Source organism: Myotis myotis, unplaced genomic scaffold (genome assembly GCF_014108235.1).
Source record: "Myotis myotis isolate mMyoMyo1 unplaced genomic scaffold, mMyoMyo1.p scaffold_m19_p_26, whole genome shotgun sequence".
NCBI classification, from domain to species: Eukaryota; Metazoa; Chordata; class Mammalia; order Chiroptera; family Vespertilionidae; genus Myotis; species Myotis myotis.
The window spans coordinates 1,865,516-1,892,897 of record NW_023416331.1 but is presented as its reverse complement, the minus strand read 5'-3'; the positions used below and the strand labels follow the sequence as shown (position 1 = coordinate 1,892,897).

The window sequence follows — 27,382 nt, the reverse complement described above, 5'->3', positions numbered from 1 at the left end:
CGCGGCCGGCTCAGCCGCTGCCCGGGCGCTCCGCCCGCCGCTCCGCCCTCAGCCAGAGCCGCCCTCGGCGGGACGCGCGGCCGCCGGTTCGCCTCGCGTCGCCCAACGGCCCCAACGGCACCCACGGCACCCACGGCACCGGCGCGAGCGCCCCAGCCGCAGCCGCGACCCAGCCCGTCCGGCCGAAGCCGGGCCCCACGTGGCACTCGCTAGTTGAATTTTTACATTCATTATTTATAAGCTTAGGGCATCTGAGTTCCTGAACAAACCAGCAATAAGTCAGGAGTATAACATCTAGAAAGACCCACAAAATATTCTCTTTATATACCTTATAATGAAATGTACAAAACAAACAAAAAACACCACAAAGTAAGTGAGAAGTTTATCTTCAAAATTTTATCAGACTATGAAAAAATAAACCTAGTATTACTGTGGAGAAAAGAGAGAAAGAATCTGGATTGCAATTAACTCTATCTCCTCCCAACTTACATAATAACTACCCTTTTTAACCTCAGCAGACATTTTTTCCAGTTAATCATTATTCAATTTCACCCACACATGTGCCCTTCAAATTTTTTTCTTATTTAAATATAGTCTATATATAATATTCTATTGGTTATGTTAGCTTTAGGTTTACAATATTTGACATTTTTATACCTTACGATGTGATCACCCCACTCCTTCTAGTAATCAGTTGTCACCAGGCAAACTTACCACAATGTTTTGACTATGTTCCCTTCGCCTGTTTACCCATTTTTACACCCGCTCCATTTGGCCTATGTCCTTATGAGTCTGTTCATTTGTCTTATATTTCAGATATAAGTGAAGCCACGCAGTATTATCTTTCTCTGCCTGACATCTCACTTAGCATAATACCCTCTACATCCATCTACGTTGTCACAAATGGCATGATTTCATTCTTTTCTTAAATTAATTCATTTTTTAAAATCTTTATTGTTGAAAGTACTACATATGTCTTCTTTTTCCCCCACTGACCTCTCCCAGCCCATTCTCACCCCCAGCACAGGTCCTCACTCCACTATTGTCTACATCAGCGGTTCTCAACCTGTGGGTCACGACCCCTTTCGGGGTTGAATGACCCTTTCACAGGTGTTGCCTAAGACTATCGGAAAACACATATATAATTACATATTGTTTTTGTGATTAATCACTATGCTTTAATTATGTTCAATTTGTAACAATGAAATTGGGGGGTCACCACAACATGAGGAACTGTATTAAAGGGTCGCGGCATTAGGAAAGTTGAGAACCACTGGTCTACATCCATTGATTATGCTTATATGTGTCATTCCTTTTTTGTAAATCCTCACCCTAGGACATGCTTAGAGAGAGAAAGGGGTGGGGGAGAGAGACATACCCAGTTGCCTTCTATACATGCCCCACCTGGGGACTGAACCTGCAACACGGGTATGTGCCCTGACCAGGGATTGAACCTGCAACCTTTTGGTGCACAGGAAGGCACTCAACCAACTGAGCCACTCTAGCCAGGCAAGACTTCCTTCTTTTATAATGCTGTGTGTGTGTGTGTGTGTGTGTGTGTGTGTGTGTGTGTGATGCGTGCGTGTGTGATGTGTGTGTGTGATGTGTGTGTGATGTGTGTGTGTGATGTGTGTGTGATTGAGGAGGAAACTGGTCTTGCAAGGGTGTCAGGCCATAAAAACTGAACAATGCACTGCCCTGGGGTGGGGTGGGGGGGAGGGTCGTTATCACTGGCCCCAGGACAGATCATTGACATCTGGGGCCTTCCTGTAAGCCCAGGAAAGGGGGCAGAACCATATCTGCAAGACAAAGACCCCAGAAGGTTATAAAAAGCGAAGCCTCTGCTGTTACTTCACTCTGATTTGGAAATTATTCCCGGAGTCCACTAGTGTTAATAAACGGGGTCCCCCCCTTTCTCTAGGAAGTGTGCTTGGTATTTCTTTGCTCTTCTGTAACATGTGGTTCCCTGACTGGGAAGCTAACCGCGTTTTGGCTTTGTTTAGCCTCCAGTGAGTGGATGGGGTTTGGGACCCAGGGGCGTGGGACAGGCCTCCGGAAGGCGCCCGCTGCTGATTTTAGCAGAATTGAACCAGGGGGAACTCCAGGCGCTCCCGGACCTCAGCCCAGGACCCGGCCGGCATCTGGAGAAAGTGGACGGACACCTCTGGACCTGTGGACAGAATCTGTAAGGTAGGGGCCCAGTCAGTCAGGCCCACTCCAAGTGAGTGGAAGAGGGAGCTTGATCACCTCCCCAGAAGTCATAGGACTTTGTCAGGTAAATCAGGAATCAGGACTCCGGAGGTGAGTGAATTCAGATTCCATTAAGGAATATGGGTTCAATCTTCTGTTTGTGTGTGTGTGTGTGTGTGTGTGTGTGTGTGTGTGTGAGACTAGCCAATTTACTACTGAGAAGCAGGGCTGGATGCAGCCTTAACTCCTCCGGTAGGTTCTGGGGCATGCATGGGTGCCAGGAGTGCCCCCATGCCTATCTGCTCAGCTCCAGTCTGGGCTAGTCTACTGAGAGAGTGTGAGTACGATGTTTGTCTGTCTTGGCATAATTATCTGTGATTAACTGGTCTGTGTGAAAGCAAAAGCTACTTTGATTTTCTGTTTGCTCATCTGGTTAAAACGTTAGATTTGCTACGGGTGGTCTGTGAAGGTCTTGGGCAGCGCTGTTGAGCTGGTTTTTTCGGAGACGTTTTCTCTTGTCACGGGAGGAATCAGCCCCCTTAGTGAGGATTTCTGTCTGTGTTTGTGTCCTAGGGACTTGTCCTATTTCTGGAGGAATGGCTTCTAGATGGTATTCACCATCTCTGGGACTTCTGGGAGGGAAGTCAAAACTTGGACTGGCTAAGGGTTTGAGTCTGGCCTGTCTTTTTTAAAAAAAAAAAAAAAAGGTAGAAGAGAAGCGTTCCTAGGCAGTTTTCTACTGCCTCTGTTCAGGGACTTGTTCTGTATCTCTGCACAATTAAAACTGACTTGGTGGTATTCTGTGGTGTAAATGTGGCGCGTGCCCGTGTAGAAGTGTTTTTATGTTTGTTTCTGTTTTGTTTTGCGTTTGGGGTTTTGTTTTGTTTTGTTTTTCAAAAAAAAACCTTTCAAAATCTCTCCCAAGTTTCCGTGGTGATTCAAAGTTTTTAATGGGGAATGTTACCTGTCTTTATTGTTTAAATATGTGTCTTTGTTGTTTGTTTAAAATTGTTTAGCTAGTGAAATTTCTGTTTGTGTCTCTTAAAAAATATGAATGTATTGCTAATCTGAGGAATGTTAATTATTTACATGTCACCTAAAAATTAAGGCTAAGAGTTCTAACTAACTGGAAAGAAAGTATGGCTTTGGTGTAATGGAGGAAGGTAAAGAGAAATGTTGAAAGAAAGTTGAATGGATGAGAGGCCAGTAAGCTGGGACAAGTAGAATGGGAAACTGAGCAGAAATCCTGTCTTCCCTAAATCCTTAAATCCTGTCTTCCCTAAACCAAGGACACTTGGGAGTAAATGATTTGCATTTAGCCTCCCTAAACAGAGGTTAAATAGTTTATGTCAATCTGATTAGTGTCATTTGCTGTCCACACCCAAGGACAAATGAAGTTAGAAAATAAGTCTTATTTTGATTAGTTCTTTTATTCAGGTATTTTTTTAAAGAGGAGGAAACCCGGTCCCTCCCTGCAACATGGGTAATAGCTCCTCTTCAAACTTGACTGTCTTAGAATGTATGTTAAGGAATTTTAAAATTGTTCAAAACTTGCCGCGTGGGTCCGGTTCTGCGTGTGTAAGAAGGGACAGAGTAAGGTTTAGTAGCAGGAGTGAAGAGGCAGGCAGGGCAGGAGCAGGCCAGAAGAAGCTGGCAAGGCCATCCAAACCACCCAGCCGCTATTGGCCAGAGCCGCCTGAGGCAGACCTCCTCGGACTGACAACAGCTGACTCTGACTAGGACAGACTGGGCTCTTTCCAACTGGACCCCCATGAGCCGATGGTCGAAATGAAAATGGGGGGCCAGACTGTGAACTTTATGGGTGATACAGGGGCAGAGCACTGGGTAGTTACTCAGAAGGTAGCTAGCTCCCCTCTCAGGACAGGAAGTCACCATTATTGGAGCTATCAGGACCACAGCTGCAGACCGTTCTGCCGCCTCCACCGATGTCAGTTGGGCGGCCACCAGGTGGTTCATGAATTCCTGTATTTGCCAGATTGCCCGGTCCTCTAATGCAGTGGTTCTCAACCTTCTGGCCCTTTAAATACAGTTCCTCATGTTGTGACCCAACCATAAAATTATTTTCGTTGCTACTGTTATGAATCGTAATTTAAATATCTGATATGCAGGATGGTCTTAGGTGACCCCTGTGAAAGTGTCATTCAACCGCCAAAGGGGTCGCGACCCACATGTTGAGAACCGCTGCAATGGGCAGAGACCTTTTAGCCAAAATGGGAGCAGAAACCACTTTTGCTCCAGATGGCTCAGCACAGCTTCACCTAGGCCAGTAACTTTTGCTGGCACACAAAACCCTCTCTTATAATCTTCCATTTACAATTTTTGTGAACATTTGAATGACTTAAATGTTAAATTACAAGGAACTGGCAAGACACTTGATGTTATGTTTGGTTACATAAAGGCTTCTGAAAAGAAACTGGAAGTCTTTAAGAGGGATATGGATGGTGAGAGATTTAGTTTTCTCAAACCTCAAGAGGCACATCAAAGACCTACCAAAAGATGACAGAACAGACTGTCAAAGCCTTCAAAAGCTGTTTTTAAACATCATCAAGTCAACTATTGAGCAGTTCTTCTCAAGATTTGCGAAATTCAGAGAACTGGAAGAGACAGCAAAATTCATGAGGTTTCCAGATTGCATGAAACTGGAGGAACTAAACTTACAAATGTTTTCATGGATAGACTTTAAAATGCAGTAGATTGAATTTCAGAGTAGCTCAATTTGGAAGCAGAAATTTATTGACCTTACAGTTGACTTGGAAAACATCGAAAAAAAGCAATTAGAGACAGAGAGAAGTGTCGAAAACGAACTATTGAGGGCTTGGAATGCCATTCCAGAAAATTTTTTCTGTTTAGAAAACTTTACAACAGCGTTACTCTCCATGTTTTCATCCACATACGCTTATGAATCTTTGTTCTCAGTGATGAATTTTGTTAAGTCTCGTAATAGGAGTAGCCTGACGGATGAAAGTAGTAGTTCATGCATATCTCTGAAAGTCACGAAATATAAACCTGATGTAAAAATCTCTGTCATCAGTGATGCAGCAGCAAAAGTCTCACTGATAATATCAAACGGAGTCATAAAGTTTTCTGTCGGACTATCAGTGTACATGTATACATTAAAAAATAAATCTATTTTTCATCATCATATACTGTGTTTTTGTCACTTGAATGAATTTTATTATTTCTTCAAGGTTCTTCACATATGTACACCTTAAGAGATATCAAGTCGGCGTAACATGTTCTCAAAAATTTAGGGTTAGCACGCAGAAGAATTTTGAGTCAGAGATTTTGCTGGTTTTGGCACACACTCACAAAAAGGTTGCTCACCCCTGGTCTAGTCTGTCCCTGGTTACTCCCATGCCAGGTGTCTTTTAGTTATCTGAATTGTGTTGTGCTCAAGGTTACTGAATTGTGCTGTACTCAAGGCTACAAGCTTCCTGCAAAATATCTCCTAGTACATAGCGTTCTTTGTAAAGTCTGTAAAAGGTCCAGAAGCTCCATATTTAGGAGACAAAGAAACCAGGATGGTATAAAGGGAAAGCTTCCTCTATGTTGCAGGGCTCACACTTTGAGAGACAACTCCTATAAGACTGCTGATGTAATAAAGACTCCAAATTTGGCTTACTAAGGCGTCCTCTGTTCAGCTTGCTGATTTCCAATATAATGTTTCTATACCTATTTTAAGGTGTGGTGGGGGTCTTTTTTCATCATAAATGGGTGTTGAATTTTGTCAAGTGCTTTTATGCCTCATTGAGATAATTATGAGTTTTATTCTTGGTTTGGTTGATGGGATGAATCACATTGTTTTGTGAATGTTGAACCACCCTTGCATCCCTGATATAAATTCCATTTGATTATGGTGCATAATCCTTTTAATATGCTATTGAATTCGGTTTCCTAGTATTTTGCTGAGAATTTTGGTACCTATGTTCATCAGAAATATTGGCCTGTAATCCTTTTATTGCAGTGTCCTTGTCTGGTTTTGGTATCAGAGTAATGTTGGCCACATAGAATGAGTTTGGAAGCATGCCTTCCTCAAGTTTTTGGAATAAAAATTGTTCAAGGACAGGTACTGATTTTTTTAATGTTTGGTAGAATTTCTCTGTGAAGCTGTCTGGTCCTGGGCTTTTGTTTGTTGAAGTTTGTTAAAACACTCCAAACTTCATATATAAAAAATTAATTTATCAATTCCATATACGTTCTCCATTTTTCTTTTGTTGCAAACATAGCCAAACTTGAAAATTGTAACATTTCCTCCTCTACCTCCACTTCCTTTTGCCATATTCCTCAATCCCCTGACATCTAGGGCTTCTGATCTCATTTGTCCAATGCAACTGACCCACCAAGATCATGAAGGCTCACTGTTGCCAAATCCAGTGGCTAGTCACGCCACTGCTCCTCAACAGGCCACCTTTCCTCCCTGCTCCCCGCTCTCACACTTCACTAGGTTTGTCCTGTCTGGCTCCTTTCCCTGCCCTTCTTGTGTTCTCCGCTTTCTTCAGCTCTTCTCATGTTACACACTTCCGGTGGATGATGTTACTCTCCTCTTACCTATACGTTAGTTAATGACCCCAAATCCCTGTCCTCAGTCACCACCTCTCATCCCCCAACCTCTACTTGCATAAACCATCTCAGGAAATGGCCCACCACCCACCGTTGCATAGTTGGAAAAACGGGGTGCACCCTTGACTTGTCCTTCTCCCTCACCTACACAGCAAAACAATGCCCAATGCCCTAGCCCAGGGGTGGGCAAACTTTTTGACTTGAGGGCCACAATGGGTTCTTAAACTGGACCGGAGGGCCGGAACAAAAGCATGGATGGAGTGTTTGTGTGAACTAATATAAATTCAAAGCAAACATCATTACATAAAAGGGTACGGTCTTTTTTTTTTTTTAGTTTTATTCATTTCAAACAGGCCGGATCCGGCCCACGGGCCGTAGTTTACCCACGGCTGCCCTAGTCAGTGGTTAGAGCATCAGCCCGAAGACCAGCAGGTCGAAGGTTTGATTCTCAGTCAAGGGCACGTACCTGAGTTGCAGGTTTGATCCCTGCCCGGGTTGTAGCACATGCAGGAGGCAACCAATCAGTGTATCTCTCTCACATCGATGTTTCTGTTTCTCTCTCCCCCTCAACCCCCTTCTACCCTAAAAATCAATGGGAAAAATATCCTCAGGTGAGGACTAACAACAAAACAAAAAACAATGCCCAAGACCTGTCACCCTACCTCCTAAGTACCCATAAAACTACCGATTCCTCTTCTCTCCATCTGCCATGACCTCTGGTTCTGGTTTCTAGTCTTTTCCTGGGATTGCTGCAAAAGCTTCTGATCTCTCCCCTTTCCAAACCCGTCTCCACAATGCAACCAGAGTGATCTAAGCCTTAGATTCTAAGGCACAAATTTCTCCTTAGGCTTAAGGTTCTCCAGTGTTCCTCTGGATAAAGCCTGCTTCTGTAGCATGGCTGGCCCAGCCTGCCCCTCCCACTCCGCCTCCCCCAGCGTCTCCATTGGACCCTCTGCCCAGACACGTCAAACACGCGGGTGTGCCAGTCGTCCTGGGCTTGTTCCCGGACCTTTGCTGTCCCCTCTGGAATGCTCTTCCCCGATGCCCAGCTACCCCCAGCTCAGCCGTCAGCCTCCGCTTGCACCTGACTCACCAAACTGGCGTAGCTGTCCGTGGGTGGGTGTCCCCATAGCAATTCGTAAGCACTGCCTTTCCCAGCCATACAGACCTTGCATACACATCTGGCTCCCAGCTCTGTCCTCTCTTCCCTCATCAGCATCTCAAGGCCCCTCCTTTATGGAGCCAGCGCTGCCCCCTAGGATCCTGCACCACCCTCCCCAGGGCACTTGTCCCACGGTGGTAGCTGTCTGCTTACTTGTGAGCTCCTTTAAGGACCATTCTGCATCACACTTAGCAGCAAATGGCAGATAGAAACTGCTCGACAAATGTCCAGTGGGTGAGTGATCCCAGGAGGATAATGATCTGCCTACCTCACTAAGCATGGCAGTTCAGTGCACACATGGGAGTTCTTTTCTAATTTACAGAGCGCTATAAAATTATTGCATTATTACACTATCATTACTAGTGTCCGGCTATTCCACTCCTTGAGGTCCATGCCTTATTCAAGTTTTTTTTTTTTTTTAAATATATTTTATTGATTTTTTACAGAGAGGAAGGGAGAGAGATAGAGAGTTAGAAACATCGATGAGAGAGAAACATCGATCAGCTGCCTCCTGCACATCTCCTACTGGGGATGTGCCTGCAACCCAGGTACATGCCCTTCACCGGAATCGAACCTGGGACCTTTCAGTCCGCAGGCCGACGCTCTATCCACTGAGCCAAACCGGTTCCGGCCCTTATTCAAGTTTTTTGCCCCAGAACTTGACATGTCTGACATGTATTGTTAGCAACCATTTTTTTTATTGATTTCAGAGAGGAAGGGAGAGGGAAAGAGAGATAGAAACAATAATGAGAATCATTGATCAGCTGCCTCTTGCATGCTCCCAACTGGGGATGGAGCCAGTAACTCTTCAGTCCACAGGCCAATGCTCTATCCAGCTAGGGCCCCACCAATTTTTGTTGGTTGTATCAATGATGATACGAAACAAGGAACTACTCTGGACCACATGCCACTTTGTCTCAGGAACAGGACTAGAGCTAGGTCTGGAGGGAGAAGTTTGGAAGGAACTTGCTCCAAGTCCAAATGGAATCCCAGCATAAATGAAATGGACTGGCTTCTCTCCATCAGGAGTGGCCAGAAGCTGTGGAAGTACCAGAACCCCAGAGCTCCCTGGTCAAGTCTCCCCACAGTGGACGTGACGCAGGCAAAGGGGGTGTGGGGACAGGCTTTGGGCATTCGCAGTGGAGGAGTGCGAGCCCCCCTGCTTTTGTCCCTTTCAGTAAGTTCCCACTTCAACCTCAGGCGCTGGTGCTGGCGTGCGACTCACCCTCCCCTCCCAGGCCCGTCTGTGGCTACGGCGGTCCTTTTCCCGGTGCGCCCCCCCCCCCCCCCCCCCCCCCCCGGGAGTGGCAGGGGATCAGGACGAACAAGCAGGCCCCTCAGGAGGTTAGTCACCTGCTTCCTGGTTTCACCACTGAACCCCCCTTCCTCAGCCCTCCCGTCAGCTCCAGGCCCCAGATCTCCGTCCCACCTGACTCTCCTGAGACAGCAGAAGGCAAAGCCGCTGGAGACACCCCTGCCCCCACGTCCTGAGATGGCCTCCAGCAGCAGAGGCCTCCCCGGAGCCTCCGAGGCCCTGAGGAAGCTGAGCTGGGACCCCTTCGTTCCATCGGAAGGCCCAGCCCCGAGGTTCAAGGGCCCCAAATGGAAGCCAGGCAGGTTTCCCCTCCACCTCGACTTTTCTTACAGCACTTTTTGGGCAGCTTTCAGGCACGTTCACAAACTCACACTAAAGCTGGCGCTGCAGCACCAACTCCAGGACTTACCGTTACTGGGACCGATGAAGCGCGGCGCTTGAGGGCCTGTGTGGCCCCAACACCTCAGGCTCTTTGGCTCCATTGCTGCCCAGCGACCCAGACCCTGGATGGGGTGCTTGAGTGGAGAAGGGAACCTGGCGCAGCCCCTTACCCCACCCCTACCTGATGGCTGACCTGGCAAACAGCACTTTTGCTACAACCCAACCCAGACAACACTGTCACCAAGGAAACAGCCCACTCGCCCTTTTCTCCGGAAGTGAAGTCCGGAAGTCCAGCTGCTCACGTGACAAGGGAGACCTACAGCAAAGCCTTCCGCGCCCTCAGGACAGCCCATCGCTGCTGGGGCCCGGGCGGTCACACAGCTCACCCTGCACTGCACACCGCGGCGGCGGCACCCCAACCAGGGAAGATGGGATTCAGGAGGCTCGTCCATCCTTAGTGCACGGGCTGCTGAACACTGCACAGTGGTTCTCAACCTTCCTCACGCCGCGACCCTTTGATACAGCTCCTCATGTTGTGGTGACCCCCAAACATAAAACTATTCTCGTTGCTGCTTCATAACTGTAATGTTGCTACTGTTATGAATCGTCATGTAAATATCTGATATGCAGGATGTATTTTCAGGGGTCGCGACCCACAGGTTGAGAACTGCTGACTTAGGTCCGTCTGCTCAAATCACAAATGTGCACGCTATTTGTTCTCCAGTGATGAAGACTCTACTTGGACACATTTAATCAGCATTTTCACAAGCATTTAGTCTTAACTAAGTATTTTCATCAACAGGAAACTCTAGAATTATACTGTATGAGCCCAAGAATTTGGAGAACACTACACACCCTTAACCCAGGAACGTGGCTGCCCGAGCGCGGTGTGCCACGGCCAGGCTGCGAAGTCCAGGCAGGCCCGTCTGTGCATCGTTACACGCTGGGCGCTTAGCCCAGCCGGACACAGTCCACGCTCCATAAATACTCGCAGAATTTGAATAAATCCTGTAAAATTCTCACTTGGAGACATCAGTAGTGACACTTCTCGCTGCTTCTCTCCTAGAAGCTCCTGGTAGAACCCAGGTCTGGCAGCAGGGGGCACACAGGCTGCTGCTCACACCTGAGAGAGATGACACAATCTCCTAAAGGGGTTGAACTCAGACCAGGCCTCAGAAGCTGAAGAGCCCTGCGCTCCCCATGGGGACCATGGCATTCCCGAGGTGCGTGGCAGTGGCCTCACACCCACTGACTTGACTCCTAAGAGAACTTTTCCTTCGCAGAGATAAGCCTCCCACCGCTGTCCGTCCGTCTCGGGCAGTGCGCCCACCTGAGGCCATCTGGGGAAAGGGCTACAAAGCAGACAATCTTTATTCACAGCTGGGGTGGCAGAGGGGACACCCCGGGTCAGTCCAAAAGCAGACACTGGGAGGGAGAGCGCCTGGCTCAGCACTCGTCCTCACCCAGCATGGTGTAAGGGTTTCGAGAGGCCAGGCTGGACCCTGGAACTGAGGTTGGGGTGTCCTCATCCCCTTCCCCCTCCTCATCCGCATCTCGGTCCTCCTCTCCCTCCTCTTCACAGGAGCTGCTCAGCTCTTCTTCCTCCTCCTCCTCTTCCTCCTCATCACCGGCTGGCCCCACCCTACCCTGCAAAACCACCAGCTCCGTAGTCTCTGGATGGGACTCCCAGGTGCCTGCGGAACCAGAACAAGAAAAAGAACAGAGGGGAGTTTTCAACAAGAGGCTAAAGCCAGAGGAAGGTGGGGAGGAGGCAAAGACTAAGAATAACAAGAATTTTTGTAGCTGCTGGCATGCCTGCATCCACCCCACCTCCCATGTGCTGGGCACTGCACAGCTCTGCACACATTAACTCCAGTTTTGGGCACCACCTTGCTGGGGGCAACTGACACCCGGGTTCTGCAGATGAGAGAACGGCCTCAGAGACAGCCACGCAGAGCTGGCCGACAGGTGCAGACCCAGGTGTGCCCGGCCGAGTGCCACCAGCCCCCGTTGCCTACACTACAGCAGGTGGGGGTACACTGGCAGTGACCTTTCTGGTCCAGGTAGCCCGGCGGGTGGAAGCACAGGCTGAGGCGGCCGTCCAGCGCCAGCCTCAGGAGACTGTTGGCCGCTCTGTACACATCGTTCCGCGCCGCCTTAGCTGTCTTGTAGCCACGTTTCTCTGCCCAGGCTGAAGGGAGAAAAGAGTGGTGGGGAGGGAAGCTCATGAACCCTACTGCCTAACACATCTTTCCAGTTTTCCCAGAATATGCCAGGTCAGAGATCTGGCTGCCCCTGTGACAGAAATCTGGGGTGGCCAGGAGCTGGGTGAACGGCAGAACCTCTGAGGAGAGGAGTGGGGACAGGGCAGGGCAAAAGGCCAGGGGAGGAGCCAGGTCCCCAGAACCCACCTTCACAGATGTCCCAGGCACACCAGGGGTGCTCGGCCACGGGGTCCTCGGCCTCCGGGTGGCGCAGGTGGAGCAGGGCCTGCACGGGGACCCGGGCGGCCAGATAGCCCACAGCAGTGTAGGGCTCCTGGATCTGGGCGATGGGGTAGATCCCTGCCAGAACCTGCGGAGCACAAGCCTCAGCACCAGCCTGGATCACCCGCCTCCCGCTGCCCCCTCTGCCCGCATACCTGCAGCTGCCTGGGCAGAAGGGAGGGGAAGATGAGGCCCGGGCAGTCACAGAGCTTCACGGAGGGGGTCAGAAAGTAGGTCTGAAAGTACCGCGTGTGGCCCGGGGTTCTGGAGACGCTCACGACCTTCCGCCCCACCAGCCCGTTGATCAGTGAGGACTTTCCCACGTTGGGGAACCCTGAGGAAAGCAAGGCAAGGTAGCACCTGGCAGCTCCTTCCCCTGGGGGGAGGTGGGCGCTGCATGGGGAGCTGAAAGGGATAGGCTCAGGCAGGAAGGGAGCCACTAGGGCTGTGGGGCCGATCCCACCCTCCACTCCCTGGCTCTGTGACTCAAGGCCATTCACTCAACCTTGTCCCCTCCTTCTACAGCACAGACGCCTCCCCTCAGAGAGGCCACGAGAAGCACGACCGCGCTGGGCGCTGCGCTGGCCGGACCGCCTCCTCCCAGAAGCCTGCAGTGGGCCCCCCAGGCCCTGCACAGACCTGCTCGGCATGCTGGCCTCAGTGCACATGTCCCTTCCGAAGGCTGTTTCCTACACCCCGCCTCAGCCCCAACCCATGGCCACAGCCTGGAGCCAGTCACTTCAAGCTCTCAGCAGCCAGCCCTCCTCTCCGACCTGACCCCGTCTTTCCAGGTCACCCATCCTGACTCACGTCCTCTTCCCCAAATCCGACTCTAGGATCCCACTCACAGCCTGTCCCTGTCCAGACCCTGAGCTCCCTGGTCCGCTCTCCCCTCCACTGTACTCACCTGGCAAAACCCCAATCCTGTCAAATGCACCGTCCACTCAGCACCTGCTGCTGGCAGCTGCGCCACCACCACCAGCAGGCGCTCCTTTCCATGGGAGGGAGGCACAAACCACCCTCCACTGGCAGCACCCACAGCCATTTCTCTGCCCCTTTATAGTGAAACTCCTTCAAAGACTGGTCTCCTTTGGTCATGGCTATAAACTGTAACACGCACTCTCCTCCCTTATCTCTCTCTCTCCCCTGAGCTCCAAGGCCCTTCGTTTGCTTCTGTAACTTGTTTCCTGAGCCCATTTCTTCCATGGCTCCCTCCTTCTACCTCTGTGACTTTCTAGGTAAACTTCCTCTTATACTTTGGAAAAAACTTTAACAGCCCTAGCTGGTTTAGCTCAGTGAATAGTGTTGGCCTGTGGACTGAGGGTCCTGGGTTCGATTCTGGTCAAGGGCACACGCCCAGGTTGTAGGCTTGATCCCCAGTAGGAGGTGTGCGGGGAGCAGCCAATCAATGATTCTCTCATCATCGATGTTTCTATATCTCTCTCCCCTCTGCCTCTTTGAAATAAAAAAAATATCTATTTTTTAAAAAGGAAAGAAAAACTGTTACACAAAAATGTGTACAATATACATGCGCCAGATGAACCCATCACCCTTCTGGCCCAGAGTGTGACGCTCACCCCGGAGCCCCAGCCCCTCCTGACCACAGCCCTCCGCCCTGCGCGAGCCTGACCCGCGGTAAGGGACTCCCTGCCCACACTTCCTTTCGGCGTTAAGACCCGTGTGTCCCTGCACCACGCAGTTCAATCCCAGCTTTTCAACTTGACGCGAACGGACGCCTGAACATGAAGACTAGCTCCTGGCTCACAGCAGCCAGGCTCCGCCGTGCCGGTCCTCCTCCCGCCGCCGCCCAGCCGGGCCCTCTCCTCCCCGCACTCAAACCACGCGTTCACATACCAGTCGCGGAGCAGGTCTCTGCTCTTGGCTCACTTGACTTAGCAACAGGTGGCACAGCGAGCCCTCCTTTCCTCTCCAACACATGGCTCATGTGGCACGGGGCTCCCTGTTCCTCCTCTGCCCACCTCTGCACCTACCACTTCTCCCACATCTCCCCCCCCCGGGCTCTAAGTACCAGGCATACCCCTCTGGCTCCCAACTTAAATCTCCCCCAAATTCAAATCTCGTCCTCTTCCCTAGACTGCAGGTTCATATACCCACTGCCTATTCAGTATCTCCACTGGGGACTTATGTTTTTAATCTCAAAATTAATGTCTGAATCCCCTCCCCTCTGCAGCCCCTCCAGGCTGTTCCTCTCCCATCTTCCGGTCTCAGCATTCCCGACCGCACAGTACACCACCTGGAGCCCGCCCCTGCGGCCTGCGGCCTGCCCACGCTTACAATCCAGGCAGCTCCCGGGCACAGCCCGCCGGCTTCTCATCAGACGGGAATAAACCCAAATGCCTTCTTAGCTACAGGCCTTCAGGTGCGGCCCACCTGCCTGGCTTCACTGCTCGTCCCCTCGCTGGCCCCAAGTCAGCAAGCTCATTCCCACCGCAGGCCCTCTCGCTCGCTCGCTCGCAGCCTGGAAGGCCCCTCCCACTCCACAGCCGCGCCTCCATCAGCCTGGGCTCTCCTCAGCCTCTCGGGGACCTCCTCTTTAAGTTACTCTCTATCCTTTTTATTGTCCCTAAATAACATCTTTTCAGATAACTGCTCGATGGATTCACCAGAAACAAGCTCCGTGAAGGTAGGGGCGTTTCTGCCATTCCCATGCAGCACCCCCTGCGCCAGCACCTGGCACCTCACGCTCAGGAGCGGACGAATGAACGGAGCTGAAGGGAATCCAAACTCAGGGCTGCCTGTGTCCCAGCAGCTGCTCGCCCTGCCACCCCCCAACACAGGCAAGTCCGTGCCCAGGCCTGAGAGAGGGCACAGGGCCTCCTGGGGGAAGCCAGGCAGTCAGCAGTGGGGAGGCTTCCCTAAGACAAACCGGAGACTGACAGGAAGGCGGGGGCACTGCAGGAGCCAACCACTGGGCAACCCCTGACTTCTAGGCCGGGCCCTTTTGGTTCCAGGACCACGACTTTGTCAAAGTCACATCTCCCCACTCCCACGAGAATTAAAGGGCCCTGCGCCTCCTCGGACACGCTGCTGTCCCCACCACGAGCAGACAAATCTCTGCACCACGGGGAGTCTCCCTGACAACAGACCTCACGGGTTAAGACACAGGAAGGAACCAACATTTGCTAAGCTCTTCTACGGACTAGTTAACTACCACTGAAACAGGTCACACACATAAGTCACTCAGAACAGTGCCAGGCAGGCAGTAAGACCGGACACATGCTACAGTTTAACACTTATTCTTATCGTCACCCCCATCAGGCTTTGTCAGGCTCTCTGTGCTCTTCCCTGCACTCCTCCCATCCGTTCTCGGACTCGGGTATCGCTGTTATCATTTGGAAAACCAAAGCACCTGAGGCTCAGGGTGAGTGAATACTTGCTCGACACCTGTAGTCACTGAGACGAGGTGGAACTTCACGCCGGCGGCGTCCTAAGACCCGGGAGCCCAGGGACCCGATCGCTTCCCTCCTTCCCCAGTGTCCAGCCCACCCTGTGCGACCACCACCTCCTCACCCACACAGCCGATGGTCACCACCCCGTCCTTGTAGCGCTCTTGGGCGGGGCCGGCTGGCTCCATGGCCGAGTCAGTCTGCTGCTCCACCAGGACGGCGGGCCCGTCATCCTCTTCCTCATCTTCCCCCGAGGCACTGCCCCAGGCGGCCCCAGCCACGTCGCGGGCAATCTTTTCCCGCCAGCTGCTCAAGTCCACTGCTCAGGAAGAAGACGGAGAGGGCTCTCCCTAGGGCCGCGTCCACACAGCCGGGAACTGATGCCCTCGAGCTGGACAGGGACAGGCTGCACAGCCCGGCTCTCCCCAGCCTGCACTGACCCCCCCTGGAGACACGTGCATCCCTCAGTCCACTTTCCTGAAAGTCCTGGGAAGCCCGAAGGCAGTGGCTTCTCCTGCCTACCTGCTGCCTCTCTAGTCCCAACAAGTCACTCTCCATCCCTCCCGGCCTCACCTGTGTCTACAATACAGGGCTGACTTCAGGGAAGGCGAGCACCATGACTCGGGGCCGGGGTCTCACCAACCTTTCCCCGCAGTGATGGCCTCACAGGCTCTCAGCAGCTGCTCCGGCCCCAGGGCCCGAGCCCATCCTCTCCCCCGCCTCCGACTCTTCTTCAACACTGTGACCCAAGGGTACAAAAGGGTTGGCACATCGCACCTCTGCCACCATCCTCAGGTCCAAAATCAGGTACCCCCTTGTCAACAAGCTCCGTTCTCCTCTTTGTCCCCTGCCACCCCCCCTTCCCTGCTGCCCTCCTCACTACCCACTCACCGCCACCATGGTCCTGTGGGATGCGAGGGTCCCGAGGGAAAGAGGTGAAAAGGACAATGTGGAGCTGGGGAAAGTGTTGGTGGAAATAATGCTTCCAGGCAACCACGAGAGCCGGCGGGGCCAGATCCACCTTGTTCAGCACCAGCACCAGGGCCAGCCCAAGCTCTCCAGTCACATACTCGTACAGTGCTGGCGGGAAATTCACAACCTGGGACAGGGTTGATAAGAGGACGAGGTTGGTAAGAGGATGAGCAATGCGAGGTCAACCCAAAGGTCTCTGCCTCTAGCAGACACAGCTTGAGACGAGACCCTGGTGGTAGCGGATTCTGGGACAAAGGGTAAATCAGCCAAACCGAACCATAGAGACAAAGCAAGGGTTAAGTGCTACCCGTGCACTTGTGTGGGAGCGTGCACAGGCTGCTACGGGCCTCCGCCCTCAGTTCCCTCCCGGGCCTCCCTCTCCCACTGCAGGACCACAGGTCCACACAGCCATCCAGCAGCGTCGAGGGGCTTAGCCACCACCCAGCATTCCAGGTGAGCCCTGCGCTCACTGAGGGGCAAGGCACGGGAGCCCCCAGCTGCCTCATGACATCCGGGGTCTCCACTCTGGGACTTTCTATTGGTTCAGTTCTGCTGGGCTGGGAAACAGGGTATACAGTTTTCCATCACGGGGTGACGGAGAGGAGTCAGTTGGCCAGGGAAGAAGGGACAGGCTGTGGCCCTGGTGAATAAAGAACCGAGTCTCTGACTACAGACATCAGCACAAGGCAGGAGCCTGCAGAGGAAGGAGGATACCTGTCTCCCAGCTCCTGCCTCTGCCCTGGCCCCAGGAGATCTTCCTCCCTCCTCCCGCTGGCCCAGCGCATCCCAGGACTCACTGGATGCCGGACATCGGTGATGAGCAGGACGATGTCAGACATCTCCAACACTCGCCACAGCTGCCTCCACGTCTGTAAAGAGAGAGTCGATGGAAAAGAATCGGAGCCTGGAGCCCCTTTCCTGCCCGACGCCTGCCCATTTACCCTGAGTCACCATGCCCACTCCTGTCCCGCTCCAGTCACACCTCCAGATTGTGCTCAAAGTAGCTGAGCTTCTCTGAGGTGTAAGCCCCATGAATCTTCCCAAGATACTCCTGGAAGCTCCGTTCCTCCTGGCTCATTAGCTGCTCCTTGGACATCTCATAGCGCCAAGGGGGGCGCCGGGGGAAGTCCAGCACTGCAAAACCAAGGCAACGCTCAGCGAGTGTGAGGAGTTCCAGGTGCACCCCAGACCCTCCTTCCTCAGTCAGCTCCGCCTCCTCACACTCCCCCAGCCCAGGGCCGGTCCCCAACAGCGTGCTGAGCTCCCCTCACCGGAACCGGGCTGGTAGACCTCCTGGATGTCCAGCTCCAGCATCTCGGCGCTGACGGGCTGTAGCACTTGCTCCCGGGCCGCTCTCTTTCGCTTCTCCACCTCCTCCCGGCTGTCCCGTTCAAAATGCAGTCGGTATCTACGCGACACGGACACGACACCCATTGCAGCCCTGTGGTCACAGACTCCACTCCAGTGCAGACGCCTTCGCCAAGCTCTCCCCAGGCCTGGTGACCTCCTCCCCGAGTGGGCCCTCCCCAGGCCCCTTTCACGCAATATCCTCACCTTTCTAAAAGCCCGCCTCTTTCCAGCCCTCCGAAGGGAACGTCGGCCCGGGAGACCGGGGCACCCCAGCCCCACCACCTCGATTCCAGGCCCTGACTTCCGGTCGGCGGGGCAGGCCCGCTCACCGATTTGGGTCAAAGCCTCGCGGGCCCAGCCCCTGGGGAGGCTGCTGGTTGAGCCTACGGATCTGCTGGGTCACGGACTCGCCGTCCGAAGTGTCGGTCTGCTCCTCGCGCCGCTCCCGGCTGCCGCTGCGGCTGTTGGAGCTGGACCGCAGCCCATCTTGCAGGCCTGCGGGAGGAGCGGTGACGCGGGGCCGCCTCCCCGGCCGTCCCGGCTCCCGCACCGCACCCGCTCCCCGGCCCGCTCCCCCGGCCGCCCTGCTCCGGGCCCTCGCGGAGGGGCGGGGGCAGTCCCTCCTCCGGCCTCTAGGAGGCCGGCGCCCGTCCCAGCAGGAGGGCGGGCTCCCTCCCCCCACTCTCCACCCCCCTCCCCGGTCATGTGGGGGTGCTGGGGCGAAGGCATCCGCTCCGCAGTCTCCCACGCGCGTGGCCGCCACCCGCCCCAGGCCCCCGAGGTGCGGCGGGCACACCCCTCCTCCCGGGGCGCGGGAGCCCGCGCCCGCCCCTCCGCGCCCCGCGCTGACCTCGCTTCCGCTCCCGCTTGTCCTGCAGCTGCTTCTTCTTCTGCTTGACGCTGAAGGGCTTCTTCCTCGGCATGGCCCGCGCCCGGCCGCCCAGCTCCCGCCGCCTCCACCGACTCCCCTCCCGGGGCGGCCGGCCGGGGCCCGGGACCCTCGAAGGGGCGGGGCCGGGCGGTGACGTCGGCGGGCGGGCCGCCGGGGAGCTCCGCGGCCGGGCTGGCGGCGGCGGGTGCGGGGCAGAGTCGCTCCCTCCGGGAGCGAGGCGCGAAGGTGGGGGGTCCCCGCGCGTGGGAGTCCGCGGCACCGAGAGGGCGCGGCGGCGGCCAGGAGGCGGCGCGCGTGGGAGGCTCGCGCCCTTCGTCACGGGCGCTACCACCGCGCGCTCGGAGGGGGAACGCTCGTCCGCACCGCCCGGCGCGCCGGGGAGGAGCCGCCGCGCACCTGGGGGCGCCCCGCCGGCCCGGTTCCTGGCGGAGGGTGAGGAGGAGCCGCCCCCGGTCCTCAGCGCCGGCGAGGAGGGAAGCCCGGTGACCGGCTCGGGAGGGAGGTCAGAGGTCACGCCGTGGTGCCTCTTGTTACCATAGTAACCGGGGCCGGATGTGCGACCTGCGGGTGCGACAGCCCTCGGGCCGAGCGCGAGAGCCCGGGCCGCGCCGAGGAGCCGTGGGCGTCCTGCGGGGCAGGAGGCCGGGCCTTCGCGAGCGCAGCGGGGGCGGCGGCGCGGGGAGGGTGACGTGAGAAACCGCACAAAGGCTCCCGCCGCCTCCCGGAAACTCCACGGGGCGCCGCCGCCCCGGAAGCGGAAACAGAAGCCCGCGCTCCCGGCCCCGCCGCCGTCACGATGCCGAAACGGAAGAAGCCGACTCTGCTGCCGCCGCCGCCCCAGGTGCCAAAGCGGGAGGAGGCGGGGGACGAAGGCGACGGGCGGCCTGCGGGTGAGGAGCCGGGAGCGGCGGCGCGAGGGCTCGGCGGACGGAGAGGGCGCCGCGCGGGGTCGGCGTGCTCTGCCCGGACCCCCAGCCTCAGGTCGACCGCGACCTGCCGGAGGCCGGGAGGGGGCGAGAGCGCTCGAGTGCGGGGCCCTGGAGAGGGTGCGGGGTGCGGTGGCCGGACGCGGGGTGTGGGCGAGCGGCCTGCGTGTGCGGGGAGAGAGCACCAGGAATCCGCAGCGCCCCCTGGGCCGAGTCTCCCCTTCTTGTGGATCCCGGAAACTTGGGCAGAGCGAAGAGCACATAGATGGGTGAAAACGCCTAACACTGCTCCGAATTCCCCGGGTGTACTGGTTGGACTGAAAAATGAATAATACCACCAAGAATAAGAGCAGGGTTGTCAGTCCCTTAGTTCATTATAATGACCACATGTTTGTGTCTACTCTCAGGACCACCCAGCCTTCTGGGCCCTCCCCCCATGGCCAATGGAAAGCCTGGTGACCCCAAGTCAGGTGAGGAGGAGGGGGCCCACCCCTCTGATAGGTCCTGGAGAAGGGAGCGAGGGCGGGACTAAGCCCAAAAGGTCGGGATTCAGGACCCAAGTGAAGAGATTTTGTGTATTCACGGATGGGAAAACTCAAATATTATAGACTCCATGCATTCCCAGTTATAATACCTTTTCTTTGTGGAAATAAGAATCCTGCATTATTGTATGGCGATGCAAAGGATCGAGGTAGAGATTGCAAAGCCAGTCTTGACGTGGGAGGGCAAGGCTCGCGCTGCCCTAGTTACGAGGTGGTGTTGGCGCGAGGATAGGCGTGTAAGTCAACAGAACAGCATTGGGGCCCCATCGGCCCCCGCATCTGTGGACACGTCATTTATGATGAAGATGGAACTGAAATAGTGGTCTTTCCAGCAAATGAGACTGGAGTAATTGGTATTCGTGGGGAAGATGAAATTTGACCTGTTCATACCACATACAAACATCGATTCCAAGTGGGATCTCAATCTAAGTGTAAAAGGTAAAGAAAGAAATCTAGGAAATAACTCTATTTCACGGTCTTAGAATAGATAAGCATTCTTACACAGGAAACACACATTGACCATAAAGGAAAGATTTGTAAACGGTACCACATTAGCAAATATAAACTTCTGTTAATCAAATGACACCATTAAGAAATGAGAACAAAAAAAAAACAAATGAGAACAGCCCTAACCGGTTTGGCTCAGTGGATAGAGCGTCGGCCTGCGGACTCAAGGGTCCCAGGTTCGATTCCAGTCAAGGGCATGTACCTTGATTGCAGGCACATCCCCAGTAGGGGGTGTGCAGGAGGCAGCTGATTGATGTTTCTAATTCTCTATCCCTCTCCCTTCCTCTCTGTAAAAAATCAATAAAATATATTTTATTTTTTTTTAAATTAAATCTTTATTGTTCAGATTATTACATTTGTTCCTCTTTTTTTTCCCCCCCATAACTCCCCTCCTCCCAGTTCCCGCCCCACCCTCGCCCTCACTCCCCACCCACTGTCCTCATCCATAGGTGCACAATTTTTGTCCAGTCTCTTCCCGCATCCTCCACACCCCTTTCCCCCCCAGGAATAGTCAGTCCATTCCCTTTCTATGTCCCTGATTCTATTATAATCACCAGTTCATTCTGTTCATCAGATTATTTATTCACTTGATTCTTAGATTCACTTGTTGATAGATGCATATTTGTTGTTCATAATTTGTATCTTTACCTTTTTCTTCCTCTTCCTCTTCTTAAAGGATACCTTTCAGCATTTCATATAATACTGGTTTGGTGGTGATGAACCCCTTTAGCTTTTCCTTATCTGTGAAGCTCTTTATCTGACCTTCAATTCTGAATGATAGCTTTGCTGGATAAAGTAATCTTGGTTGTAGGTTCTTGGTATTCATCACTTTGAATATTTCTTGCCATTCCCTTCTGGCCTGCAAAGTTTCTGTTGAGAAATCAGCTGACAGTCGTATGGGTGCTCCCTTGTAAGTAACTGAGTTTCTTTCTCTTGCTGCTCTTAAGAGTCTCTCTTTATCTTTTGCTCTTGGCATTTTAATTATGATGTGTCTTGGTGTGGTCCTCTTTGGATTCCTTTTGTTTGGGGTTCTCTGTGCTTCCTGGACTTGTAAGTCCATTTCTTTCACCAGGTGGGGGAAGTTTTCTGTCATTATTTCTTCAAATAGGTTTTCAATATCTTGCTCTCTCTCATCTTCTGGCACCCCTATAATTCTGATGTTGGTACGCTTGAAGCTGTCCCAGAGGCTCCTTACACTATCCTCGCATTTTTGGATTCTTTTTTCATTTTGCTTTTCCGGTTGGGTGTTTTTTGCTTCCTCGCATTTCAAATCATTGACTTGATTCTTGTGCTCCTCTGGTCTGCTGTCGGGAGTCTGTATAATATTCGTTATTTCAGTCCGTGTATGCTTAATTTCTAGTTGGTTCCCCAATATAAGATCGAGGGTCTCATTAGTTTTCTTGTAGATCTCATTAAGTTTATCGGCGGCTTCTAAACAGTTCTTGAGAGACCTTAAAAGTGTGGTTCTGAACTCTATATCTTCCATTGACAATTTTGTCCTGTTTCTTTGTCTCCGCATTTTGTTATGCTTCCTTGGTGCACCCCCTAGTGGTCTTTGTGCGCAGTCTTATAGTTAAATCTTGATTGTTGTAGCTAATTCCAGGGAGGGTTTGACCTCCAGGCCAAGTGGCTATGAGAATCAGCTGTGTCAGCTGTGAGAGAACTTCTGTCCTCTAGGGAGGTGCTAATCTAGCCTTTGCCTGAGGCTATCCGGCAAATGCCTGTGTGCAGGGCTTGGGCGGGGCGGGTCGCACAGGATCAACAGGGTGGGCCAGAGAGAGCAGTTATGGTGGCTCTCAGTCCTGTCCCCAGGGGCTCTGCCTCTCTGAGTCCCAGCACCCGCTGCAAAGCTCGGAGAGAAAGCTGCACTCGCTCTGACCGAAGCCAGACAGTCCCGTTTCTCCCGTTTGAGTCTGGGTCCCTAAAGACTTGCCTGTATCTGGAACTCAGAGTCTGCGACTCCCTCCCGATTGAAAACAACAACCGCGCCCTCCGCCGCCAGCCCGCTCCGCGCACTCCGCACCTCAGAATTTGACTTCAGCACTGCGCCTCCTCTGAGTGTCCGTATGCGTTTCTCTTTCCTCCTAGTTGTAGGACTTCCACTCAGCCAGCGTTCCTGTGGTTCTGGGTGCTGTCCCTTCTGTTTTTTGGTTTCACTTTTGAAGTAGTTGTTCAAAGCAGCAAACTCCGGCGTTAACCTATGCCGCCATCTTGGTTCTCTCTGTAAAATATATTTTATTAAAAAAAAATGAGAACAGTAGGAGATGTTTGCAATAAATGTGACCAATAAAGCACTCACCTAGAACATAAAGAACTCTTCGGGACAACCTGTCGGAAAAGTGGGCAAAGGACTGAATAGCCACCTCATTAAAACCAAAATCTAAACTGCCAAAAACATGTGCACAGTAACATCATTAGTTGACAAGTAAATGCAAGATAAAAACACGCCGCTTTGACATTGAAATGCTAGAGCGCTGTTAGTGGGATTGTAAAATGGTGTAGCCACTATGGAAAACAATATGGAGATTGCTCAAAAACTAAAAATATGCCCCGCTGGGGAGGCTCAGTGGTTGAGCGTTGACCTGTGAACCAGGAGGTCATGATTGCATTCTTGGTCAGGGCACATGCCTGGGTTGCGGGCTTGATCCCCCAGTTGGGGTGGGTGCAGGAGGCAGCCAATCGATGATTCTCTCTCATTGATGTTTCTATCTCCCACTCCCTTCATCTCTGAATTCAATGAAAATATATTTTAAAACAAATTTTAAAATAGAACCTACCACATGATCCAGCAATTCCACTTCTGGAAAGCAGGATCTTGAAGAGATACTTGCACACCCATGTTCATAGCAGCACCATCTACAATAGCCAAGAGATGGAAGCAACCCGAATGTCTGCTGACAGCTGACTAAATAAAACATGGTATATTCATACCATGGCCCCAAAAGTAAAAATCCTGTAAGATGCCAGCATGGATGAATCTTGAGACCATTATGCTAAATGTAATAAGCCAGTCACAAAAAGACAAATACTATATGATTGCTCTGATGTAAGGTGTCTGAAGCAGTTAAATTCATAGACACAAAGTAGAAAGGTGGTTGCCAGGGGCTGGGAGTTTAGCAGCTCTAGAGTTTCAGTTTTGCAAGGTGAAAAAAAGTTCTAGATATCGGTTTCACAATCGTGAATTTACCTAACACTACTGAGATATACACTTAATAGTTAAGATGGCAGGTTTTATGTTACACATTTTACCACGAAAAAACTTTTCACACTCAGCAGATGCCAAAAATGAAAAAGATTGACAATACCCGGTGTTGTCAAGAACTGCTGGTGGGTGTATGAACTGATACAACCACTTTGGAGAAAGTTTGACTTTATTAAACTTGAGCATACATATACTCTAGGATCCAGTAATACCTCTGCCAGGTATATACTCAACAGAAATGCATACATGTTAACAAAGACATGTATAAAAATGTACATAGCAATTTTAGTTCTAGCCCAAATTGGAGCCCACAAGGGGGGTGACTTCTGGAGTGTTGAGGTCCTATCCCTTCACCTGGGTGGTGGAAACAAGTGTTTACTTTGGTCTTTGGTGATAATTGAGTTGTGCACTTGAAATTGGTGTATTTTGTGTATGTGTGTATAATGTACTTCAATTTTTCAAAATCAGGGCGTCTTCAGATTAGGTTGGCCATTGATCACCTTTCCATGGTTCTCTCTCTGTCTAGCTCTTCGCAGAGGTCCCCCGGGATCAAGGGGACTGATGATTCCACCACTGCTGAGCCTCCCGCCTCCTCCCCGCAGCAGAGGCCCAGTGTGGGGCGGCTTCGGCCCCAGGTCTCGCCCATATGGTCGCGGTTGGTGGGGGGTCAGTGCTGAGCCTCCTTTTCCTGGGCCAGACCTAGGTAGTCCCCCCAGGGGAGGCTTTCACGAAGAACAGAGACATCCGCGAAGGCTCAAAAGCTGGTCGCTTGTCAAGAAGACCTGCCCCCTCGAGGATGAACCCCAGGCCATGGAAGGTGAGGTCACTTGTTAATGCCTGCACGCATCGGGCCCCCATCACTCGGCGACCTGGACTCTTCCCTGGTCCTTCTGAAGGCGGAGTCGCTCTGAATGTTCTCCGCCCAGGAGAAAGACCACCCTTCCAAAGTGCCTGGAAAGGGCGGAGAGCAGGAGGTCTGACCGCCCTTCTTTCTGTTACATTGTTTGCTTTCTCACTCACACTTTAACTTGCCTTGTTTTCACTTGTTCACAGACAAATCTAACCGCCCAGTCTGCCGACACTTTGCCAAAAAAGGACACTGTCGCTATGAGGACCTCTGTGCCTTCTACCACCCAGGCGTCAACGGACCTCCTCTGTGAGCCTGCCTTCCCAGCGGAGCTGGAGGGAGCCCTCGGGACCTAGCGGCCATGTATTTCCCACCGCCCTCCGTCACCTCCCCCATTTGGGGTTCAGAGTTGTTTCATCACTGGGGTGAGGTGGGCACTCTTTCTGCTGATCCAGCCTCCAGAGCCTCGCCTTCAGGCCCCCATCTCTGCTCCCTCGGCTGCCTCCTGGGTCCTCTCCCCTCGCCACTGACTGCGGAGCAGGAGACACACTGGGTGCTGCCTCTTGTGCGTCTGTCCAGCAGCCGGCTGCTGCCTGCTGCCCTCGAGTCCTGAGCCTGGAGCAGTTTCCTCCCACCCCTCTGGCTGCTTGTCTCAAGTCCCCCATGTGCGAACCCTGCCCCCTGTTGGCAGCCGCTCTGAGGAACTCCCAGGTTGTCTGGCCTCGGGTCAAGTTTGGATGACAGTCCCTCCTGAAAGGCCACTCGCCTGCTCTTGGATCCCGTAGTTTCGCCGTCAGTTGCGTGGCTGTGATCGCTGTGCTTGGTGAACACGCACCCCCGGAGCCTTTCTCAGTGTCCGTGGCCTGTCTGTGGCTTCTCCACACTAGAGTTTCTGCCAAAACCAGTGAGGCTCCTGGTGCCTCTCGGCTCCCCCCACCCCAACAGGGAGCACCGGGAACTCCCCGCGAGGCTGCCTCCTGGCCCCCAGTTCCTCTGGGCCCCTTTTTCCGGGTCTGACCCGGGCCCAGGAGGTGTGCGCTAAGCCTCTGGTGCTCCTTAGCCCAGTCCCTGGAGGCCACAGGCCTTCGTGTGAATTCTGTGATCTCCACCTGGACAGTCCTGCCGCCCTCTCCCCACCTTCGTCGCTGCTGCTGGTTGTTTTCTGTGAAAACGGCATGAGTGGACCCAGTCTTGAACTGGCCCTGAGGACGGGTCAGGAGTTGTGTGGACAAAAGGGAGGGTGAGAACGGTTGGAGAACTGAAAATGAATTTTGTTTCATTTTAACGTTTTTTACATTAGTAATAAATGCCGTGGAAACAAGCCTCTTCCTGAATCCTGGGCTGTGGTCATCCCTGGAGGCGCGGGGCGTCCTTGAGACCTGTGTTGGCTTGGCTCATAGGTGGGCAGCGAGAAAGGCCGCGCTTAGGGCCCTCCAGGCCGAGGGGCCCTCAAACCGGCCGCGTCACATCACGGGTAAGGTTTTGTGGGAGGGAGCCCAGCTGGTGGAGTAATTGGGAAGCTGTTGCTCCACCTGCAGGGTGGTGGTGTCAGCGGCGCCCGGTGTCTGGAGTGCCTCTGGGCCAGGCAGTGCACTCGGCAACAGAAATCCCTGAGCTGAAACCAATGAATTGGAAACCCGCAGGGGGAGACATGTTTACCAAAGGGTCACAGCTGTGTATGTTGTTAGACCTGCTAATAGTGCTGTAAAGCAAGACATGCCTGGCCAGGGTGGCTCAGTGGTTGAGCATCGAGCTGTGAACCAGGAGGTCACCCACGGTTCAATTCCTGGTCAGGGCACATGCCCTGGTTGTGGGTTCAGTCCCCAGTGTGGGGCATGCAGGAGGCAGCCCATCAATGATTCTCATCATTGGTGTATCTGTCTCTCCCTTTCCCTTCCTCTCTGAAATTAATGAAAATATTTTATGGGGAAAAAAGTGAGATATGAAGAAGGGGAGTATGTGATAAAGGGAACCTTGGGAGATGACCCCTGGGGCCAGCCAGCTCTGAAGGACAATCGGGGTGAGGCGTGAGAGTAGTCCAGGCAAAATTTTAAGAAAAGACAGAAGCCTTAGGAAACTTTCAGGCAGGTCAGCATCAGATTAAACTGGTTTTTCAAAAAGATCACCTCGGTGTGGGGACCTGTCCAAGCTTGGAGGTGGAGCCGCAGTGGTAGCATGGGCTGGGAGTGGAGTGGAGAAGGGGACTTGGAATAAGGTCATAATGCAAGTGTTTAGGTTTCTCGGGGTAGTTCTGACTTGCATGGCTAAGTGCCATTTTAAAAAGAAAGGTATTGAGAAAAGCAGCCGGATGCCACTACCTTTTGAAATGGTTGTGTTTGGACTGCCTTTTCAAAGGGGAGATATTAAATAGGTGAATATACAGTATGGTATTCAGATTAAAATGCATAAACCTGTTATCTGCATATAGGTGGTTGAAGCCCTGAGCACAGTTACACTATTCACTCTGTAAACATTAAGCGCCTACTATGGCTCAGTTTATCAGCTTCAAGTTCAATTGTAACAGAAACCAAATTCTCTCACAAGTCAAGAGGTAGATGGTCCATGGCATGTGTGGCAATCATTCCACCACAAGTTCCCTGAGGGTTACCTCCCCCGAGATCT

The 27,382-nt window shown here is 52.8% G+C and overlaps 2 protein-coding genes across 6 annotated transcripts; one reads left to right on the top strand and one right to left on the bottom strand.

Moving 5' to 3' along the window:
• Positions 1 to 10,982: 10,982 nt before the first annotated feature.
• On the bottom strand, positions 10,983 to 18,920 carry GNL1 (G protein nucleolar 1 (putative)). 4 transcript variants are annotated; one of them, XM_036356424.1, is made up of 12 exons: positions 18,695 to 18,920; positions 18,174 to 18,339; positions 17,766 to 17,902; positions 17,477 to 17,628; positions 17,292 to 17,363; positions 16,414 to 16,621; positions 16,166 to 16,261; positions 15,647 to 15,844; positions 12,271 to 12,449; positions 12,041 to 12,203; positions 11,680 to 11,820; positions 10,983 to 11,323 (listed from the first exon to the last, which is right to left on the bottom strand). In XM_036356424.1, exons 1-12 carry the CDS (start codon positions 18,765 to 18,767, stop codon positions 11,076 to 11,078), a joined length of 1,833 nt encoding a protein of 610 aa, XP_036212317.1. In that variant the 5' UTR covers positions 18,768 to 18,920; the 3' UTR covers positions 10,983 to 11,075. The 4 variants fall into 4 exon arrangements, with proteins under 4 accessions (XP_036212317.1, XP_036212318.1, XP_036212319.1 ...); XM_036356425.1 differs by having other exon boundaries at positions 15,647 to 15,841; XM_036356426.1 differs by lacking the exon at positions 15,647 to 15,844.
• Positions 18,921 to 19,402: 482 nt separating this feature from the next.
• On the top strand, positions 19,403 to 26,094 carry PRR3 (proline rich 3). Of its 2 annotated transcripts, XM_036356429.1 has the most exons (4): positions 19,403 to 19,626; positions 20,070 to 20,132; positions 24,440 to 24,730; positions 24,967 to 26,094. In XM_036356429.1, exons 1-4 carry the CDS (start codon positions 19,533 to 19,535, stop codon positions 25,071 to 25,073), a joined length of 555 nt encoding a protein of 184 aa, XP_036212322.1. In that variant the 5' UTR covers positions 19,403 to 19,532; the 3' UTR covers positions 25,074 to 26,094. The 2 variants fall into 2 exon arrangements, with proteins under 2 accessions (XP_036212322.1, XP_036212323.1); XM_036356430.1 differs by lacking the exon at positions 20,070 to 20,132.
• Positions 26,095 to 27,382: the final 1,288 nt, after the last annotated feature.

What these genes read in the sequence shown, in the direction of transcription:
- GNL1 (XM_036356424.1), bottom strand. Translation starts at nt 18,767, where the DNA reads ATGCCGAGGAAGAAGCCCTTCAGCGTCAAGCAGAAGAAGAAGCAGCTG. An exon ending in ACTTTGAGCACAATCTGGAG is followed by an intron (nt 17,364 to 17,476) that starts GTGTGACTGGAG and finishes CTCTCTTTACAG; the next exon opens with ACGTGGAGGCAGCTGTGGCG. An exon ending in GGGCTACCTGGACCAGAAAG is followed by an intron (nt 11,324 to 11,679) that starts GTCACTGCCAGT and finishes CTGGTTCCGCAG; the next exon opens with GCACCTGGGAGTCCCATCCA.
- PRR3 (XM_036356429.1), top strand. Translation starts at nt 19,533, where the DNA reads ATGCCGAAACGGAAGAAGCCGACTCTGCTGCCGCCGCCGCCCCAGGTG. An exon ending in AGGCGACGGGCGGCCTGCGG is followed by an intron (nt 19,627 to 20,069) that starts GTGAGGAGCCGG and finishes GTCTACTCTCAG; the next exon opens with GACCACCCAGCCTTCTGGGC. An exon ending in TGAACCCCAGGCCATGGAAG is followed by an intron (nt 24,731 to 24,966) that starts GTGAGGTCACTT and finishes ACTTGTTCACAG; the next exon opens with ACAAATCTAACCGCCCAGTC.